This window comes from Emydura macquarii, unplaced genomic scaffold (assembly GCF_026122565.2).
Source record: "Emydura macquarii macquarii isolate MOO-44397 ecotype Brisbane River unplaced genomic scaffold, CSIRO-AGI_Emac_v2 contig_1477, whole genome shotgun sequence".
NCBI lineage: Eukaryota > Metazoa > Chordata > Testudines > Chelidae > Emydura > Emydura macquarii.
The window spans coordinates 25,816,307-25,839,233 of NW_027131614.1; the positions used below are offsets into that span (position 1 = coordinate 25,816,307).

The 22,927-nt window shown below is 40.0% G+C and overlaps 1 protein-coding gene across 2 annotated transcripts in view; it reads left to right on the top strand.

Annotated features, from left to right (window-relative positions):
* Positions 1-22,927, top strand: part of NOL4 (nucleolar protein 4) — a 219,311-nt gene that overhangs the window by 111,876 nt on the left and 84,508 nt on the right. For both annotated transcript variants that reach the window (XM_067553820.1, XM_067553819.1), the window contains one exon: positions 22,109-22,392. In XM_067553820.1, coding sequence (XP_067409921.1) covers positions 22,109-22,392 — 284 coding nt within the window. The remainder of the gene's footprint in view (positions 1-22,108; positions 22,393-22,927) is intronic.

Genomic DNA, 22,927 nt, shown 5'->3' on the forward strand with positions numbered 1-22,927 from the left:
AATCATAAATCTTGCTGTGTCCTAGTAGGAATCTCATTGCAGTGATAGCACAAGTCACAAAATATCACAGTTCATAGCTTTTACTATCCTTGTGCCACATTTCAGTTGGTTCTCTTAGCCCTGATCTACACTTACCTGGAGATTCGGCAGCAGTTGACGGGAGTTACATAAGCTATGCAGAGTAGATTGCATAACTCCCGTTGACTGCTGTGCTTCCCTTCTGCACGCCGTCTTCACTGCACTGCGTGGTTCCCATCAATGCAGCGCTATGCCACTTGAGGGGGTGGCTTTACTGCCTTGACTTCCTGATCGATTGAGCAGGTCTACAATGACCGCTCAATTGATCCAGAAAGATCGATCTGACGGCGGCGACTTTGCCGCCGTCAGTATAGACATACTCTTAGTTGCTGTCAATATAGACCATACCCATAATCAAATATTTATAATTTGCATGTTGTTAATAAGCAATTACCTCAACATTAGTGGGGATCTTGTTTCACAGTTGTGAGGCACTATATCTCTTGTTGTTTGTACATCTTTTGAAATCTTCTAAAATGTGCTCATGCAAGGTATACTCAAAGGAATCTGAGATGGCCAGAGCTGAGGAGAAAGTTCACAAGTAAAAGGGGCCCATGATCTAAGAATTCGTGTATTTTACAGTTGAAGCAGAGTTTTGTTTTATTAGTTTTTGAGACATAAGCTCAAAGTCTCTTTAATGATGTCTCTATTGTTCCTGTCATTTAAACATGTCAATGTGTAATTTTAAAGAATATTTTTTCAAAATTTTAGGTTCAAAATTTCCCCTAATTTAAAATGATAGTGATAGTCAAACCAGGAAATGCTGATAATCCTTTATTATTTGAAATCTGCTTATCTATTGTCCTCTTTCCCCATCCTCCCCCCTCCCCCCAAAAAAACCAAAAACCAACAAAAACCATAAAATTCAAGTCTCTAACTCTGTGTGCATTATATGAAATATAGTAGGCAAAATTCTTTCCCCAGCAGCCTGCAGTTCCCATTGATTGCAGTGGGATTATGAAAAAATATCTGAAGGCACATTTTGGCCCCATGTTTTCTTCTGACTGGCTTTGCAGCAGTTAATTAAAAACCACTATTCTCAAAGCTGAGTTGCTGACCTCATGTTTTTGCATGCTAAATTTCTATATGAGGGACATTTGTTATGGTTATTGTTAAACAAAAGAGCTATGTTAATTTTCAGCACTGCAAAAGACACAAAGAAGGAAAACTCAGAGGGTTTTCCTGGGCACATATTTGGATGTCCCTTTCAAAAGGTATTGAAGATCCCAAGCCCTTTCTCTTGTGTAGCAGGCCTATGAGAAAAGGGCTGGGATGGTTCTTCTGACTTATGGCTACATTAGTTGTCAGACTTTTGTGTTGTGGTATTTTAGAGAACTGAAGCATTTCAAACTCCTGAGGCCATAGAAGACTGTTAGCTGTAATGGAGGTAGGGTGCTGCTTCTTGGCTTGCAATAATAAGCTTTCCATTTCTATTAATCCATCACAGTCAAAGATTTGTCCTTGGTAGGAATGAGCCCACTTGGAATATGGTGGTTCCTCTTCCTCCCTTCCCAAAAGAGTCCACCTTGGGCTTGACACGTGTCAAGAGAAGAAATGTAGGTTCATCATTTTGAACTGGTAGTCACTGTTTACATGCACAGGGTTTTAATTACTCATTCTTTTTCCCATGCAGCACATTAGCATCTGGTCACAGTTAGCTGGTCTGTCCTTAGGTGCAGACTCAGTAGTTCACTAATTTGTTATTTATCTAGTCATTGTGGGTTAATGTATATTGTGTCACCTGCATGGGATATGGATGAAAGCCAGCACTGGCATTTTATGTAAATTATTGTTTGTTTTTCTCACTAGACAGTCACATGTATATTGATACGTAGGTCAACTTGCATGTTATCTAATTCTTCAAGTGAAAATGGCTTTTCAGATTTAAAAAACCCCCAAAACCCAACATATAATTTGGAAATTTGAAATGTTATACATAGACTATAACCTCTAGTAATTTTGCAGGATAGTGCCATTAAATCTAAATTTGATTATTCTTTGCTTTGCTTTGTTGTTTTATCAGTTTCATATTATTTTATATTTTTTATCCATTAATAATTGAAGGTAGGGTCCAGTATAACTCCCAGAAATATTTGGCATTTGAAAGGACTATGTATGTACAACTGGCTGCAAGTTTGTACTGGTATACCTCAACAACAACTTTTGATAATGTGAGATGCTGCAACTTACGAATAGTCACAGCCCACGCCAAAATCAAAGGAAGTTGGCTGGTAAAGGAAGCTACATTTCTGGTCTTCCAGTACCAGGTGATTGGTGGTATGAGTACTATATTTTGTAAAGTCTGTTCTGGGTACTTATCAAATGCTACACAAACCACCATGGGCCATGTCTTCTCATGGCTAGAGCCCTGAGCAGATACAAAACTGTGGATCCATGAGCAAGAATCAATTTACATCCGACCCGCCATCCATAGTCTCTCTCTTCTATGGCATCAGCACCTGCATGGCACTTGCAGCTCTGGGTCCCCCAATCAGCTGTTTGGAGGTCGGTCCCACTGCAGTGGCCACCACTGATCAGCTATTCAGGGGCCAGCCCTTCTAGGCAGTTGCTGAACAGCTGATTGGCATCCCGGGGAAGAGGGGGCACCAAACAGCTCATTAGCAACCTGTGGGTGGGGAGGGGGGGACACACTGAACAGCTATTGGGTTGCAAGTACCCACCCCTGGATCTCAAAGGTGGGGAAGCAGCCTCAAAGATTATGAGCTGCAGACAGCTGCTTCCTCGCCTTTGAGATCCGCATCTGATCGACCATCCACAAAAATGGTCCGCAGATATCTGCATCCACAGAGGCAGATATCTGTAGATATACTAAATACTTGTTGGACCATACCTTGTTGTTGCCAATAATCATTCTGATCTGTATTTGCACTTGGTTTAATGCACAAAAAGACTATCATCATCAGGTGTTCCTTCATTTAACCCAATTTTGTCCTTTTTTAATATTTTGAGAACAATTTTCTAGCATTTTATTGGATTATCTTCCAAATATTTTGGATTCTGTGAATAAATTTCTAGAAATATGATCTGCTTCTCTGCTTTGTGTGGATTGCAAGTCACTGTTCTGATTGAACATTGACTGATTCAGACGTCCTGCTGCAATGATATAATGCCCATCCCATCAAAATATGAAATGTTTCTTGTGCTAAGTAATCTCATTCATAGTAAGTTTTTAGAGGAAAAATGTACTGTAGTTTTTAAATCATTACTTAGAACATTCCCAAACAATTTCTTGAGGGCTCTTGACCTGGGCTCCCCTTTTACTCATATATTTAGCTATGTAATTAAATTCAGCATCAATGGACAGGATGCACTGTGTATCAGTGTTGGTCCCCAATGTTCATATACACATCTATTGTGCCAATTCATCACAGAATCATTTCTTGCAGTTTTACATTGCCACTTATCTTCACTCTTAACCAGTACCATGGTATCTTGTAGGTGACAGGGGAACACAAAGTGGAACTCTTCATTACAAGTTTTCTTGTTTCTTTTCTTTCTTATAGATGGGTATGCCATTAGCAACAATTATAAGCTGTATGTAATCTTCATGAGAGTTTATTTCTGAATAGTATCACTTGCATGCATATTTGACAGCTGCTGGAATGTCAACATGAGGATTCATTGTCATCACGGTGTTGCTGAAATATTCTACTATCATTGATCACTGTTCCTAGTCAGCACTATCAAGCATAGAAACACAGAGCCACAAAACGTCAAAAATATATGGACTTCTGCAGTCTTGAAAATTGGTGTGCTGCCAGATTCCTTAACATTGGAATGCAGCCAAATTACTTTATTTGTAAAGAAATCAGCCTGATCTTGGGAGAACTATGAAATAATTAATGGATTTTTGTAAAGGAGTTTTGCAATCCTTCTGTTTGATACATTGCATTGTTAAATAAACTGTTTCGGGGTCTACCAGTAAATATAGTTCAGGCCAGTGCAGGTCAACTGCACTTAACGTGAAGAACAGTGTCAAATGTCCTGAAAATCTGCACCAAGTGCAAGAGCTCACTGCAAAGTGTGTTGCCAGTAGGTGTTAGTACCCCTGGGACAGCAATTGTAAAACATTTGTTTTTTTCCACCTGTGGGCTCCGCTTTCAGTCTTTTCTTTAGCTTATGGATGTTTACACCATTTAATTCAGTCCTTTTTACTCACACTGTTCCCTGCTGAAGTCTGTTTTAATATCTTTAAAACAGACAATCTTAACACTGGGTGAACGTAAATGCTTTGGTAGAAATAGCATGAGAAATGCCATAGCAAAGTATCTTAAAACTCACTGACGGGCTCTATAGAAGCTTCTGGCCTAGTACCTGCTCGTTATTTATTTGTTCTATTTACCAGCAGAGCATCCAATGTAATCGCTCCTCCATGCTTCTAATTCTGATACATACAACTAGGTAGATGATCAAATGCATCACTATCTTTCAGGAGTGGCAACAAACTGTTCTCTTTGGGTTCTATATCTCTGTCAAAAATATCATTTCTCTAAATACAAAGGAGCCTTTTTTTTTTTACTCTGCCAATTAACATGGAAGTCACTGATCTAAGCTGGCTCTTGCCAGACTGACTCTGATTGCACTCTTTCCTGCAGGACCGGGACCTCCTCCTCCCCCCGCCACTCTGAAAGCAAGTGCTTGTAATTCCAACTCTATTCTCAATAACTGTACACCAATACTACTGGGGTGCACTCTGGCAATCAGCAGTTCTTCAACCAAAGTTAGATTACTTTGTTCAGGAGGCTGTGCTCTGGGATCTATGGTATTTTCAGCAGGGAAAAAATATTACTTTACTTTCTCCATTGATGATAAACACCATCACTTTTGACCATCCCTATGTATCTCTTGCAATAGTTGAGGTATTTGTTCCATGTGAGAGGTTTTTGGTCTCTCTCTGATCAGCATCAATCAGTATCATCAACATTATGTCTATGATGCTGTCTGTCTGCTTGCAATCGTAATCAATGCTCTGGTGAGATGTCCATGGTGCAATCATTTAACTAATATGCTTTCTGTGACTGCAGTCTATTTTCATGCTGTAGCCTTTGAAATGTGTACTGTTTTCTGTTTGTTTTTTGGTTTTGACATGATATATTTACTATACAGTAAAATTCTAAAATGTAACAGATGCAATGTTCAAAAGTTATCATGTTACAGCGAGATAGAGAACTGCCATTTAGTTGAATGTAGGGTCTTGCTTTGCCTAGCCACAGAGTAACTCCTTTCAGTGTTTACCCTAGATGAGTACAGAGATACAGTAATACACATACTGCTACAGATACACACAAACATTTAGCAGGACAATTAAAATAAAGAGCTAACTTCAGCAGGAGTGTGTAATTTGGACCTCTTAGTAATTTATTTTATGGAAATTTGAATTAACTCCTTAAAAGAGCCCCCATTCCAGGCTCTGAGCACTCTGGGCAAACTTTTAAAAATACAATGTATCCATAACAGACTCCTAAAAATTGACACACAGACAAACTCTGTCCTGGCAGTAACATGAATTATATAATAGTGTAACAATAAATCCCCCACAAAGCCACCACTGGTGTTCCATATTTGGATTCTTACACTTTGGCTCTCCCATCAATAGAGTGGATGTAAATAGATCTGAGGGAGCCTAAATTGGTGTGGCTGATACACTGAGGAGTAGGGTTCCAGAAACTGTATTTTAAAGAAGCTACCTCTCTACATCAACGTACGCTTCCTCCAGCTCCTCTGGGTGTAAGCTACTGGTCCAAGATTTATACTTGATTTTCAGTATTAAAGACAATATCTCTCTATGTTAGGGCTTGAGCCTGCAAACTTTTACAAACATAAGGAGAACAGCTGATCAGATAAATCTTAATGGAACCATATTTTGTCAAAATCAAAACACTCTGATAATCGAGCTGATTTAACTGGAATTTCATTTTCAAAGAGAACTGGGGAAAAAAGTTCTGATAATGTTAAAACATTGCATTTCAACATTCTTGGAACAAAATTACTCAATTTTTCATTTTGAAATTACTTTTAGTTTTTAATTTTTATAATATAAATATTAAAATATAAAATACACAATAAAATAAAAAAAAGAAAGAAAAGATTTGTTTTGATTGATTTAAAACATATCACCTCCCCCAAATTTTCCTTCACTGACAATTTCAACATTTTCACTTTTTGTTATGATTTGGAACAAGGTCAAATCTTGAAATCCTTCACAAAACAGAACTGTTCTGGGCACAGCTCTAATGACTTGTCCCATTTGAAGTCACAGGGTACTCACATGAATAAAACTGTTTAGGTTTTCCAGGACTGACCTCTTTGTATTCAGTGTACTTTCAAAAATGAATAACAGTGTTATAATAAAAAATTATGCTGTGAACTATTTAAAAAGATATTGTCAAGATGGTGATGCTAGAAATGATCCATCAGAGACTTACACCCATGCTTTCCTTTGTGCACATAAAATAACAACATTGAGGTCACTCGGACCACTCATGAGCATTAAGTTAAATATGTGAAAGCTTTTGCCAGTATCAGGACCTTAAAAAGACTTAAAATATAGTCACACTGCTCTCTAGAACTCTGGAAAAACTACCTGTTCCCTGAAATTAGGGCATTAAGATTGGCCAGAAAAGTTTGCTGCCACCAGCAAAACTACAGATTTGGATTTCTTTGTGATCAAAGGTGTATGAGACTCACTCTCGTTCCTGCTTGTCTGATCCTTTTCAGTGAGCAGGCAGAGTACTGTAATATATAAGAATCCTGCTTTCTGTTAAGAGAAATCTTCTGTTCCAGTTCCTTTCCAGGAATGGAGAAGGCAAGTAGAACCAGGGCCTTGTAAAGTTTGGGGCCTCAAGCAAGAACTTGTGATGAAAGTTGCTTAGAATATGTGGGGGCCCAAAGCGTTTGCTTCTTGTTATCTTTGTTCTTAAGACTTTCCTCTTCAGTCTTATTGCTGGCGATGGGTCGGGGGGGGAGGAGAGTATCATGCCATAGCCTTTTCCTCCCTCCAATCCTGCTGCCCTAAAGGAGGAGCAGTCTGCAGGTTGATGAGGGTATGCAGGCCCCCAAGGAGTCATTTGTTTTGCTTGAATGTAAGACTTGCCTTGAGAAGAATGGAATTACAGAGAAATTTATTTGTGGGCACCTACAAACCATAATAAAACTGGTAGGTCTAATTCTAGGTCTTTGCACTGACTTTAAAAGTACCCTGCTAGAAATACCAGTGTTTAAGGCATCTGCTTGGTAGAGTATTTCCTCCACTGACTCGAGCTATAGACTTGATCTTTTTTCTCCCTCTTTGTCTCCTGGCAGGTCTTTGTTTGTCTTGACCCTGGAGTGGAATATGACAGTATGAATGTATGCCAGCTTGTACAAAGGGGCAAAAGTAGGGATGGGTAAATGAGTTTTGCTAAACCTTGACTCTACTCAAACATCCTAGGTTCAAAATTAGGAATCAGACATGACCCTCTTATTTCCATTCTGTTTTGAGCTGGCAACGTGCCAGTTCCTTGCTGCTGCTGAGAGCAGCAGCTGTTATTCTCCAGAGTTGAACTTTGCTAGCAGCTCATGTGCTTCTACAATCCTGGGCAAGGAAGAGGAAAAGGAGGTCAATGGAGCTGTGTCATGCTGAGTATTCTTGAAAATCTTGTCACTTATTTATTACCCCTAACTATGTGGGATATCTAATCTGAGCTCTTGCTTTTTAACATGTTGGTACTGGCTCTTTGTGCATATTTCAGTACTATTGATTACTTTATTTTAATTGAGCTCCTTCAGTAAAAAGCCAATGTCTCCAGCTCTCTATCCCCCTGGTTTGAATCCTATCTTTCATATTATCCTTTGTATTTCTGGAACAGGCTTCATACCTTCTCTCTGTCCCTTTTTGAAGTGCTTCCATCTAAACTTTTCTGTTTTCTAAATGTCTTCCCCCTTTGGTTCATATCTCATTTATGTCGGCAACCTTGGCTGACGCGTCTATGCATATGAAACTCAACTTTACATCTAACTGAATAGCCTTCTTTTCCTATTACTCTGTATCACTCAATTTATCATGTGCAATTATGGTAATTGTGTGTGCAAAGTAGATGCACAATTCTGCAGAGACTTTATAAATTTGTACTTTTCCTGTGACACTGCTTACACTATGACTGAGGTGGCTGTCTTACTTTGCCTGATGGTGCTGTAGAGTGACAGTTTTTCACTGTACTATTATTAAGTACACTGTAAATGAATAAAATGATCCGCCTGTTTTGTGCTTCTATGAATAAGATAGTTTATCCATAAAAAAATGCAGCTTTCTCAAACCTGTTTTTTTTTCTGAAAAACTTGCAATTTTGTTTAATGAAAGATATGGCAATTTGATTGCCGATTCCATTTTGGATAACATTATTATGTGTGTGTGTGTGTATATATTAAACTAGTGTTTAAGGACCAGATCCTACTCCTGTTGAATATGGTGGGAGTCTTTCCACTGACTTCACAGGGAGTTGGATCAGCCCTAAATGCTGTTTTGTTCTTTCTTGCTTTTTATGTATTGCAAATGAGCAGGACTTCATCAATGAAATAACTTAGGGATGAATCCCATGTTACTGAAGCCATTGGCAAATCATTAATTGATATGAATTGTGCAGGATCAGGCTTTTAATGCAGAATCTGCTTAGTTTAGTTCACAAACGGGATAATTTGCCAGGGAAGTGAGAAAAATTATCTGCATTGAAAAGGGGAAAAGAACTTGCTAATATTAGCTAAACAGGACACATTATACATATTCATCTTTCTCCTAATGTGAACAAGAATGGAATACATTGTTGATTGAGTTATAGTTGCTTCTGGTTGTCTTAGGCTATGTCTACATTACACACCACCGGTGCGGCATGTAGGATACATGTAGCTACATGCTGCAGTGAAAAGCAGGCTGCATCCACATTGTGGTGTGTAGGTACATGTGTCAATGAAAGGCTCTGGTGGAGGGAAGGCAGTTGGGAAGGGCTTCAGCAGCTCCCTGCTGCTGGAGCCTTTCACTGTGGTGAGGAAAGGCTTGGCAAGGGGGAAAGGCCCTGCTGCAGGAAAAGGATCCAGCAACCGGAGCTGGCAGAGCCTTTCCCTGCTGCTGGATTCTATACGTGTGGTGGGGAAAGGGCTCCAGTAGCTGCCAGAGTCTTTCCCTTCTGCCAGGATCTTTCCCCATGGAGGGGAAATGCTCCAGGAGTGGGGAGCTGGCAGAACCTGTTCCCTTTCCCCTATTTCCCCCCACCAGAATCTTTCCCTGCCACAGAGAAAGGTTCCACAGTGGGGAGCTGCCTAAGTGCCCTCACTGCCTTCTCCCTGCCAGAGCCTTCCCCCACTGCCGGAGTCTTTTCCTGCAGACGGAAAAGACTTCAGAAACAGGGAGGCAGTGGAACACTTCACTATTAAAAATAGCAGGTAGATAGATGGCAGGCTTGGGTGAGTAGAGGACATAAACAATATATACTCAGAAACCTATTCACACCATTCATGTGTGGCTTTATTCTACTTGCCTAAACCACATCTCACATGCTATACTGCTGTTTATACCCATGCGAAAGGGCTATGCAGGCATATTCTCTACATGCCACTGGAAGAAGCATGCAGTGTAGATGTACCCTTAAAGATGTGCCCTAAACTTGTGCATAACAACATATTTTGTGATCAACATGAAATATACCTGACTACATGATTTTTGACAAATTGATTTTAAATGTCAAAGTTGGTAGGAGTGAAATTTGACCTAGTCTTTTTATTATATCTCTTAGCAAAGAGCATGTAAAATCCACTTACTCAGCATGCTGTGCTATTTTGTCTGTCACCATTCTCCTCTTCCAAAGCCTCACATTCAATTGCTTGCAGTACAGTAGTCTTTTTAATCATCCAGTTTGTTAGGGCTGGCTAATGCCCCTTTGATTTATGGAATCCAGAAGGTTACAAGAGTTTAACTAGCAATTTAAAGTTTAAAATATTTATTTACATAGCATGTGGTTTTCATTAAAAAATAATGTTTAAACAGGAAATGCAAAACAGGCAATAGAAGGTAAAGAGGATAAAATATACTTGCAATATACAGGCAATAGATGGTAAAGAACATAAAATAGCTCAGGGCCAGACTGTGCCACATTTACTCACTTACAGTACTGTACACGGCAAGCGGTCCCTACTGGAATCGGTCAGACAACTCATGTTATAGGGTACCACTCAGCAAGAATAGGGGTGGTAGAATCTGGAACTAAAGGTTTAAAACTCCCTTTCTCATACAGGATTTGTGTCCACAGTCTGAAAGAGTAGGTTTTATGGCAGACAACTCTGCATTTGCACAAACAGCAGCTTCAGTCTCTCAAATTTCACTCTTCCCACTCCACTCATGCCCAACTCCTGCTTTCAGAAAGAATTGTTACTTATATTACAGCAAATATGTTTTTCTAGAGGTTCTGTCTGCAGGGATCCCATTCTTGGTGCTATTGTAATAACTGGGTCTACAGATGTACTTTGAGCTTAACTGTAAAAAGTATGTGAAAGTTCAGAAGATGTTACAACAGCCTACAATAACAAATGTTGATGGGAAAGGGTAACAAACTGAATTAGCCTACATGAAAAGGCCTACTAATATGCTTTAAGGACTGTATTAAAATGTTTGGTAAAACCAGAAGAAGTGGAACCGGAGATCAATAAACCAAAATTGTTGTCGAATATTAGGCCTAATTGTTGGACAAAATAATGACTGGTTGGGCTATTCCACCCATCACTCCCTCTTTGCGTCCTTTTAAAAAAAAAAGAAATTGGGGTTAGAATAGAGAAAAACAGATGGAGGCTAGTGGAGCAAGCTTCACCGTCAGCAGCTGCCACCCCCCACCATCTCTTGAGACTCCAGGCCCTCGTTCTAATATTGAGAGATGTCTTGACCAGACCAGGCTAAAGAGAGGGATGCAAATAACATTGTCCCCTCTGCCAACTCCAGCTGAATGCCAAACACCACCTGGGATTAAATGGGATCAGACTTTAACAGTAACAGCAACAACAGCTCCAGCTCCTCTCAATTAATGCCTTCTCTTTTACCCAAAAGGACAGTTATTCAATCCTTGACACCATTTAAGACTGACAAATCCAGGGTTTTTTCTGTTCTAAAACTCTTTCCGGCTAAAGGGAAAGGGAAAAATAGGGTGCGGTTAAAATAAAAGCCTGATTTAATACTTTACATTTCAAATGCTTTAACTGTCTTTCCTTCCTTTTTTTATCTTTAATAAAAGGTTAAAAGGATTTTTTAATGGTGTTTCTTGCCATGGTACTAAGCAGGTTAAGATCTCTGTATACCAAATCCTGGACCTTGTTTAACACTGTTTAATATTGACCAATGACTGGATTATGTTAACACTTTTGGCCCATTTATTCCATCTAAATTAATACAACAGTGTGCATAATGGGCTTTATGCACACAAGATTGGAAACTTTGTCTGTTGGGGCTTGCATCTGAGCCCTGCACAACCTTCCCCTTCTTTCTGTTCATCCATTCCAGGGGAATAAAGGTGGAGTGACCCCAACTGTCACTTTTTTTCTTCACTACACAGAATCTCAGCTAATAGGACTTCATGGTGATGGGGAAGGAGGATGGGTTATGGGATTCACCTGGACAGAACACCTCCAGGAACCAGAGTCACTATGAGGAATGTAACTGCTCTTTCTTAAAGTATCCATCCACATCGATCCCACTTTTGGTGATTAGTGAGCAGTTAATCTGCCAAGGAAGTGGGAGGTAGGAGTCCTACTTAACTAATGACTGTAGGACTACCCTGCAAAACTGGGCCTCAGATGTAGAGGTGAATACTATGAAGTAATGACTGTTAATGCACTTAGCTGCAGGTAGCAGCTCTAAAAATGTCAGTTATAGGAACTTTATTTAAGCATGGCTGAAAAGTTGCTTGAACTCTGGTTAAATAAAATGTAATATGGAGGAGGGAGCCAACTGGTTAAATCATATGAGACCTAATACCATCTGAGATCCTCTTTGAGTGGAGATGGCTTGTGTTCTGGACTTTCAAAAAGGCTACAAAAAGTGAGGTCAATTTTTAAAATTGTTTTGTTCTATGAGGATAATAGGAGAGAGCCCTCAGCAAGCCCAAAGCATGGAGTTTTGCCTCCCTGAGAGATGATTGAGGCTTTGGAATAACACTGGTAAATATATATATTGAAAGTCTGAAACTACCTTTGGTGTAAACGTCAGGTGAGGTCTTAGTCACTCTTATGAAAAATAGAGTATAAGACACCAGCCATTATGGCCTGAATCATGCTCACCCTCTGAGCAGAAGTAATTGCTACTATGAGTGCAGTTTTAATAGGTACAGATGCAGATAATTTGACATCACTGTATCCAAGGGTGAAACCATCAGAATGCAAAAATCATGTTCAAGTCCCATACAGAAGAAATCTGTTTAATTGGAGGGAATACATTAATTAGCTCTTTCAGAAATCTAGATACCATTGGGTGAGAAAATATTGTGCAGTCTTATAAGGATGGCTGACAGGCTGAGATGGCAGCCACATGGACTTTCACTGCACTAATTTATAGTCCAAACTGCTTTAGAGACAACAGAATAGTCCAGTATGTCAGGAATGGAAGCCTCCAATGGATGAAGGTGAAGTTGAATAGCACACTGTGATAAATGTTTCCATTTTACCTTATCTGGTAACCTAGTGGACACTTTCCTGCCCTGAATCAGAATGACCTGAACCTCTGCTGAGCGTCTTCTATTCGTAGATATCCACCAGCCAGCATCCAAGCTGTTAAATGAAGAGATCGTGGGTTTGGGGGAAAGACTAGACCAAGATTTTGTGAAACTATATTTTAAAGACGTGCTAGTATATTGGATGGTTGAACTGAGAGATGCAATAGTTTTGAGAACCAAAACACGCACAGCCAAGCTGGTGCTGTAAGTACCAGTTAGGTCTTGTCTTGTCTGACCTTCTGAAAGACTATGGGAATTATTGGAAATGGTAGGAAGTAGTCTTCAGTAGTTACTCCAGAGAATCAGGTGAGACCATCTGAGCTGAAGCCTGGCCTCATGCCTCTTCAAGAGCAGAATGTGACTTTTTGTGTTCTGGTTGGCAGCAAAAAGATCTTTGAGGTAAACCGTCCACTCCTGAAACACTTGAGTAAGAATTACATCCTTTAGAGTCCATTTGTGCATTGTGGTCTTCCACTCGATTGCTTTGTGCTCCTGGTGGACGTAGAGCTACAAGCTTGATGTGATTCTGAATACGCCACTCCCACGGAACAATTGCTCCTACTTACCTGTTGATGTAATTAATCACTGTAATGTAGTCTATCAGGACTTGGGTGGTTGCTCCTTTTAGCAGAGGCAGAAACAATTTGCACCATGGTCTTATCATTCTGAGTTCCAAAACATCAATGTGAGATTGGAAGTCCACACATAGGACCACAGTCAGTGAGGCTGAAAAAGGGCTAGGTATATTCCCCAACCTTTTTTGGAGGTGTTTGTAATCAAAGTCTTGCTGGGAGATGGGGAAATGAATGACACCCCTTGACAAACTTTGTGTATATCCTTCCACCAGAGGAGAGATAACAGGACTCATGCTGGAACTGTTCAAGCTTGAACAAGCATGCTTGATCATCTGTTAAGTTCATACTGTCTGCTTGGTTGAATTCAGCCATCCCTGGAATAGTGTGAGGTGAAGTCTGGCATTCAGGTTCATGAAAGTGCACGAGGCCATGTTTTCTAGTAATTTGAGACAGATCCTACCAAAGTTATTGGATCAAACTGAAGATCTGATCTGACGTGATGAATCAGGTAAAACTTTGTATTGAGGGAAGAAAGCTCTTGAGCCAGGGATTGCTATTATGAACTCCACTGACTGAATGGGAATGAGAACTGACTTGTGTTTGACCTTGTGACGAAGTGGTAATGTTCTTAATGTTTTTATCTGAATAGCGTGTGCGTGCCTCAGTTTCCCCTATGTGTCACTCAAGGATGTAGGTCAGTGGTTCCCAACCTGGGGAGGTGGGACTGGGTGCCAAAGATTCCTTGGTGTGCATGAGGCTTCAGTAATATTGTGGTCATTTAGCCCCTCGAGCTCCATGCCAGCCAGAGCGGAGGAGCAGCCCCATAATGGCCAAGCACCCAGCTGGAGAGGAGAAGCTCCACTCTGGTGGGGGCCTGGAGCAGCTCTGGCCAATCCACCAGAGCCTGCCTCTGTTACCTTCAGTCCAAGAGGGATGGGACAAGGTGGGGCCACACGGGGCATACGGGGGCGGCTGCGTCAGGGAAGGCTGAACTTCTTACTCAGGTAAGAATAATGTATTATTATGATGTAATTTAGTGTTTGTTTATAGGGTTATATGTGTTTATGGCTGGCGAGGGGGTTAGAGGGGGGCGTGTGTTTTACCTAGTGTTAACTAGAGGGGCTTTCACTCAGTAAGGTTGGGAAGCACTCATCTAGGTGATGGGACAAGAATATATGATCATTGCAGAGATCCCTAGAGGGCAGGTGTGACTGCCATCTGGCTGCCTGGGCAAAGACAATGGCTGATGCGCTGTATCCTGTCAACTGATTGCTGGGGCCCATCCTTTGCAAGGAGCCAATTGGAGGCATTGGAGAACAAAGCAAGGGGGGGGGAAGTCAGGTGACCTGTTTGCCCGGGAAAGAAGCAAAGGATGGGGGAGGGGCAGCAGGGTGTGACTGAGGCTGGGCAGCTGGAAGCTAGTCAATCTCCTGGTTGGGTCTCTAGTCTCAAGGGGGGTTGAGCTCTGGATTTCCTCCCAAGATGAATTTTGCTGTAACTTCCTGCTTTCTGTGCTAACAAGATCCGTTCTATGCTCTGTTCCTGACAGCTGATAAACCTTCTGTTTTCCAAGCTGGCTGAGAGTCATTTCTGACTATTGAAGTGGGGGAGGGGAGTGGTGTGTAAGGCTTCCCCAGGTGTCGTCTCCAGGTGGACTCCTTGTGGGGATCTCGTGGTGTGAAGAGGGGTGCTGAATGCTCAAAGATCAGACCCAGGAAACGCTGAAGCCAAGGAGACTTGTTTATCCTGGTCAGAGTGTGCCCTGAGGCGAGACACTGCACTACCCTCCTGCCTGTCTTCATTCAGAACAGTTCCAGAGCACCAGGACTGTGACTCTGTGATAGATCTTGAGACCCAGAAAGGAAAAGAATTGAAGAACCAAGTACATAGCCTCAGTGACCTAGTGAGAAGATTTTCTCGAAATAAACTATCACTGAGATAAGGGTAAATGTGAAGACCTTGTCTACTTAGATGAACAGCCACCGCAGAGAGACATTTTGTGAATAGACTTGGGGTGGAGGAGAGACCGAAAGGCAGTACTCTGAATTGGTAATGCTCTCCTGCTACTATGAACTACATAGGTGTTTTCTCTGAGATGGATGAACACATGGGAATTAAGTATCCTGTCAACTGAGTTATAAACCGGTCAGTGAGATATAGGGATGAAATTATAGAAGTGCGGGTAACCATTCAAAACTTGATGTCTCTGATCAATTTGTTGTTTCTTTAGGTCCAGAATAGGATGCCAACCTCCCTTTTTCTTTGGAATCAGGAAATATGGAGACTAGAATCCTTTGCCCCAAAAGGCAGGAGGCATGCACTTTATCATACCTAGCTGAAGCAGATCCATTTGTTGAAGACTCTTGTAAAATTGATCCCTGATTAAGGGTGGAATGGGAATGGGATGGAGGCAGTGATTGAAGTCAGATGACATAGCCTTCTCAGATGACCTCCAGGACCCATCCATCAATTGTAATTTCAGTCCATGCATCCTTGGGAAAAGAAAGATGGGGGTTCCAAGTGCTGGAAAGGGGAGAGGGAGCAGTAAAGATCCTTACAGATTAGCCAAGACTCTTGACCACAAAGTGAAACTTGCTGCTCTTGGTTAGGTCCAGGATGGGATGTCACCAATGAGGAAGCAGAACATTTCCTCTTATGATATCAGGGCCTTTTACTAAAGGATTCAGCCAGTCTCTGAAGATAGAAGAGGAAGAGGATTATTTCTGCCTTGAGGTCACCTGCAGTTTGAATTTGTTTTCTCCTATATGCTGGGATATAAAGACTTAGAGATCAGAGAGTTGCTCTTGAATTCTTTAATGTGTAATTTTTCATCAGCTTTTGAACTAACCATGTCATATCCTTCAAAAGGTAGGTCTTGTTGATTTGAACCTCTGTTGGTTCAAACTAGATGCAGTCAACCAAAATGTTCTTCTCATCATAATCCACAAAGCCATTGACCTTGAAAGCTGTATCTGCTGCATGAAGTGAACTTTGGTGCTGTCTTTGAAATTAAGTTCCTCTTTAGATTCTAAAAACTGTGAAAATTATCTCAGTAGAGATAGTCCATTGGCTGGTAAAGCTTGTTAATTGGCAATTCTGACTGGTAAAGTAGCTAAAAAATACATTTTTCTCCCAAAGAGATTCAATCTTTTCTGTTCTTTGTCATTTGGTGTCCATTTTGGTGGAGTAGCTTGTCTGGACTTTTATTGGCTGCCAATACAACTAAAGAGCCTAGAGATGGATGAGTATAAAAATAGTCAAAATGCCTAGAAGGGTGCTTGATATCTGCAGTCTATCAACTTAGATGTTGCAGCAATGGAAGCGGGAGTCTGTCAAGTTCCTTGATGGGGTCTAGAATACCCTTATTAATGAGCATTTTATGATTTTTCTTGTACTACCTATGGTGGAATCTCCAGATTATTGGCCATCCTCTTTAGGAAGTCTTGGAAATCTTTGAAATTGTCCATCACAGATGGATTTGATGAAACAACAGTTTCAGCTAATGATGAAGAAAAAGCCATATGTGTCAATGGATTGTCTTGTTCAAAATGACCTGTGTTCTCACTCTGCATTTCATGATCCTCTGTGCAAGCAATCTCAGGTTGTGGCAGTTGAACTGTTTTGTGTGAGGTTCCATTTATGCAAAAGATTTGCTCCTAGAAAGACCCGCACCATATCAATCCAATAAATGAGAATGAGATGTCCAAGCTGGCCAGTATGGCCAGAATTACATCCTGTATTAAGACATGTGATGCCAAGGAGCATTTGAGATCTATCTGACTTGTCTTGTTTGATGAGAGACAGAAGGGGATGTCACTCCTTTTTCTTGAACCTCCTCCTTAGTTGGCTCAGGTGATAAAGCAGCTCCTCCTAGAGAAAGATTTCTGTTAGACATACGTGATGATGATGATGATGATGAAAAATAAAACTCCTCTATAGGAGGTCCTTTTCACCATGGAGTGATAGGAAGTTAGGATGATTCAAAAGTACTCAATGAGAAGAAGTCAGTACCAATGAAGAGTGGTGTGATGACACCAATTATGATGATATTCTAAGTGCTACTATTGTACTGGATTTAGAAACTGCAGAAAGGGGTGAAAACTCCAGTAAAGGAAACTCTGGGTCAGGAGAGATCCTCCAATGAGGTAAAAAGGTAGTGGGACTGATGGAATCACAGGGTGTAAACCAGTAGCTGATGGCTGGGGCAAAACCCTTACTGTGGCAGAAGTGGCATGGGGTGCTGACTTGGATGCAGTAAGCATGTCGGCACCCAAAGCTTTAAAAGTTAATAGCTTGTTCTTTGACAATGCCCTGAAGGAAGATAGGTGCTGAGCTCCGGACATTAAAGGGTGCTATTTCCTCACATGGACAGCAGAATTTGCTGACTGATCCAAGGGAATCTGCACCATGGTTTTATAGACCTTTTTCTGTAGTTTTGTTGGTCCCAAAGATCCTGAGGTAACCTCTCTCGTAGCTCAGGCACTTGCTGACTGTGTTTTCAAAGAGTGAATAGTAGACTCCGAAGTGGGAAGAGTTTGAGTAAGAGGCTCTCTTCATAGACTTCCCCCATAAAAACAATTGTAAACATGCCTCTGAAGTTCTTTGGGAAAAGGACTTGAAAACTATGCACTTCCTGGAGAATGTCCTTCCCCTAAACAAAACAAACAAGCAAACAAAGTCTTTGGGTGTGGCTACACAGCTGAATGGTGGCCACATCACTTGATGGACAGATTACCTGAGGACTTCAAGTCAGCCATTCAGGTGGTGGTTTGGTACTGGACCACCCAGAAATTAAACAAATTATACTCCTGGTGTGTGTATATGTTTTCTTTTTGTCAATGGGCTAACTACAGCTAACAAAGTTTAAAAACTAAGTAACGATGCAAGAAGTAACTTACAGGGATACTGATGTTTCATCTCATTGTCAGAAGGAACGCTTCGAGGCCTTTCCACCCCATATGCTATGAGGGTGGGGGAGCAAAGACATACAGTGCACATGCATTGTGCCAATGGATACAGCTGGTTAACGATTCTGGTCTCTCACATATGGGGGCACATGTGCACCAAGAGTGGGCTTCATATGGAGAGATACTCAAAGAAGAAGTTGTAACCAATCACAGCACAAAACAAAAATCCAACTGCCATCCTGATGTCATCAGATTCCATACGCTGCTCTCAACGTATTCTGAGTGGCTGTGCGCTCGCTTTCTCTCTCTCTCTGTTGCTACAACAACCCACATTCTCTCTGTTGCTACAGGTCCTGGGTGATCAATTTTTTCCCCGCTTGCTCCCCCAAGAAATACTTCAATGGTGTGTTTTTCTAAAAATAAACTGATGTAAGCTGTCCAATAGGAATATGCACAGGTTACATTGACAGTGTTTGAAACCTAATTGTCCATTCATGCAAGATATATCATACCCACACATGTGACTATTAGGACTCAGCATATATTCCTGAACCTGCCAGCAACTCTCCAGGTACAAACCAGTGGCTGTCGCTGCATGATGGAGGAAAAAATGTTTGGTAAGGAAACAGATTTTCAGCTTCAACAGTTTATTGATAGACATTAGAAAAATATGCTAATAACATGACAAAAATACCTTGTCTGTAATTTATATGGAAGCAACAGTGTGCAGGATGCTTCATAGATAAAATAACAAGATAAATCCTTAGATCTGGAGAGTCTATAATCTGAGGGCCAGATTGTGCCTGGATGCTCCAATGATGCACAAGGTGCTGGGAGGATGCAAGAAGTTGCCCCTCTTTCACGCTTATGCAAAGACCCAGGTATAACCACAATCCCTATTCACCCTGAATGCAGGGACTGCATCCCTATGATACAAGACTCAGCAAAGCAGACAAAAGGGGATGGGAAGTTGCTAGGACCATGGCAGCAGAGCTGACCAGGCATAGGGTGGGGTGAGGAACGTATGCTTCACCTTTTGTGTCAGACTCACTGACCTTCCTCTGAAGTCAATGAGACTATTTTTAAGAGTAAATTCTATTCACATGAGTAAGGGTCTAGAGGATCAGGCCCTTGATCTCAATCACAGAATAGCTGTTATTTTAATGTCGGTGTATTCTTTGCAAAAATAGCTCAACTGCCCAGAAATGAAATGTGCTAAACTGTGTAATTTAGTTACCTTGGTAACATCTGTAAGAAGCTATTAGTGCTAAAATGCTTTTTTTTTTTTTTTCTTGGTTCTTTTATGGTAATACATATTTATATTTACATGGCAAAAGTGTGTTTATAGCCAGACCTTTGAACATTGTCCTCCTGGACATAGATTTTTATTCCTAATGAGAAAGGTAAAAAGTTTATAACTCTATAATTTACTGTAGGTGTTTGATTTTATACTAGAGACAAGGGTTTACTATACAGTAATTGAGTCATTTTTAGGTGCCACCAAAGTTATGTTGATAATATTTGTATCATTGTTTTAACATTAGAGTGTTTTGAGTAAATTTGTTAATTCTCAGGGATTTTTCAGTTAAGTAATAAAGAGCTGTTTATATTTAATATATTCTTTCCTCTGTTACCTGTTATCCTAATATACGTGTGTTGACCAAGGAGTTCCTTAATCTTACTTTATTTGGACTTTCCATAAAGTTATAATTCTGTATTTCTGTCTATTTTTTAGCATAAAACCATTTGAGAAGAACTGTAAAAATTGTTCTTTACCTAAAATAATGTGTATCTTGGATTAAGCACTGTACTAGAAGATATATGGATTCCTGTTTCAACAGTGTGATAAAGCAGCTTGTCTGTTTCTACGGTTGCAAGTAGAGTTTCCAACATTTTATTTTATTATTCACAGTAGGGATGTGTCTAGTCCAAAAGCTATCACATATAGTACATTTCTTTTATAGGTTTAGACCTTTATTAGGGGTCAATTCCTGTTTGCCTTACTTATTCCTGTGGTCGCTGAAGCCTTGGATTTAGCCCAAGTATTAATTTAGAGTTGGTTCCAGTATACATATATTGAATTGAACTGGTGACTAGAAGATGTGATGTGTCCATTTAATAGTTTTGTACGTGGGGCTTTTATGTTTCCTGTGTTTGTTTTATAAATAAACACCTGGTACAGGATTTGTAAAACAGCTGTTGCTTGTAAAGTATTCTATTAGGTGGGAAGATGTTTCCTTAAACTAAAGTGTTCCAAAAATACTATCATTATTACATGTTTTCATTACATTACATTTATTTCAGGTATTATAAAACAAATTTCCATATGTAAAATATGGGACAAATCCTTCTTGCTTTACTCAAGCAAGACCTTTTATTGGGTGAGTACAGCAAGCTGGATGTAGGCGTATTATGGACTCGCAAATATGATTGTGAAAGATTATTTCATATTATTTGCAGTGTATTAGCTAACTTAATTGCATCTGATTACTATTCTTTTAGCCAATATTTTACCTGTGGTCTGAGGTGAGTGGGAATTGGGTAATTATTATGTCCATGATAAAAGTACACAGTCAAATTTGTGGGTTTTTTTTTTTTTTTTTTTTTTAATAATTTAAGAACAATAAATCCATTTGACTTATGTATACTCTCGCACTCTCTCTCTCGCGTTCTGCTCCCTTGTTGATGTTTAGGAAGGTGTGAGAATAATTATGTGAAACACGCTCAGGTCCATTCCAATTCAAACCTCCAGTTTCTCTCTGTGCATGCTCTTGGCTGCTGCCTCTTCATCAGTTTCAGCATTAGTGGTGCTGTTATTGATAAATAGTCTTGTGAAGCCTGGAAAGAGTGTGCACCATTAGCAAAACAGAGAAAGTAACTATACAAAAATGCTATTGAATGCATCCAATAAGCAAATTAAGGCAGATTCTGCCACCTTTTCCTGCATTGCATAGTACATAGCTGTTCAAGGAACCCTGTTGATTTTTCAGTGGGACTGTTCATAGAGTAAGGCATTGCTCATTCAGAGCACAGGAGACAAAATCTGGCCCTGAAAGGTTAGAGAGAAAAATATTTTTATTTTCAGTTATATCAATCTTAGGAGTTACTTGTAACAATAATCATACAAACATTTCAGATGAAAATCTGAGTTTTATTAATCAGTAATTTGTATTATTTGAATTATGATTTTGATATAGTTTGAGAATAACTGAGACACAGTCTTTGTATCCAAAGTCAACTTTCCCAACATAAATGCCAGCAATGAATGCACCAGAACAACTGAAGCCAGGGAACTAAGGAATTTTTATGTTACACTACTTATGACAGAATTCTTTTTAATGGCCACTTATGCTGCTTTTTAAACATCCAGTCTGTAGCACAATATTTTTCACCCCGTTCCAAACTGACAGCCAGATTTTGCCCCCACACCACCTGCAATTACACTGACTTCAAAATGTGATGCTACAGTTGTAGCCTTAGTTATGAGAGCCTAAATGGATGGATAGCTGGATGAGGGCAGAATTTGTTCCTAAAAAGCCAGTGTGACATTAGTTTTTGTGTGCACAGTTGCACTAGGATGTCTTCCCAGATCTTTTTCCTTAACTTTGACTATTAGTCCATGTATTTATTTCCCAAGCTTAATTTTACTTGAAAATTGTTTGTTGCAAACATGTATTAGGTGCTAATCATCATTCAAATAGTTTTAATTTTGCTATGCAAAACACTGTGAAGCTATAGATTCTGTTTGATCTGGTACAGAGATAACAATGCTGGCATGTTACTGAAAATATATATTTTTTAATAGATGATTCAGCTGCAGAGAGTTTTAATGGCAATGAGACCGTGGGACACAGTTCCAATGCTTCAGGTGGAATACACTGCAGGGAGATGGCAGAAACCAACAATAATGGGAAAACAAATCTGGAGCAGGATGAGCAGCCTTTGAACCTGAGTGACAGTCCCCTCTCTGCTCAGCTGACTTCAGAATACAGACTAGATGATCACAACAGTAATGGAAAGAACAAATACAAGAACCTCCTAATTTCTGATCTCAAGATGGAAAGAGAGGCAAGAGAAAATGGAAGCAAGGTAAGATGCTTCCACATTCTCCAGATATAAAATGTATAGATTAGAAAAGGAAAAGATTTGCAAGAGAGGCCCAAAGTTTGCCAGTTGAGCATTTAATGAAATTTGTGCAATATGTGTCTCACTGTTACTTAGATACTGTATACAGACTTGCATGTACTAGTGTATGTATACAGTATATACATATGCCGTATTTATACACTGACAAAAATCAGTGTAGTTCCCTTTCAAGCACAGATGTTATAAGGTGCTTTTTATAAACTGTCTGAGCTATCCATTTGAAATATTTTTAGAAGGCCATCCTATCGCATGTACTGTATGCCCATAGAATGAATCAGTTTAAATATACAATGTTATATGCCCTTGAGGATTATCACATGGAAATCATCATTTGAAAAGCACTGGATTTTGTTCATTCCTGATTGTTTCTGTATTATGCAGCCACCCAACTTGAATTAAAACAGACAAGTTTGCTCTATGGAGCTGGAATTCCCTGAGATCTTTTCTCTGTAGTCTTCATTTATGGGAAAAATAAGGT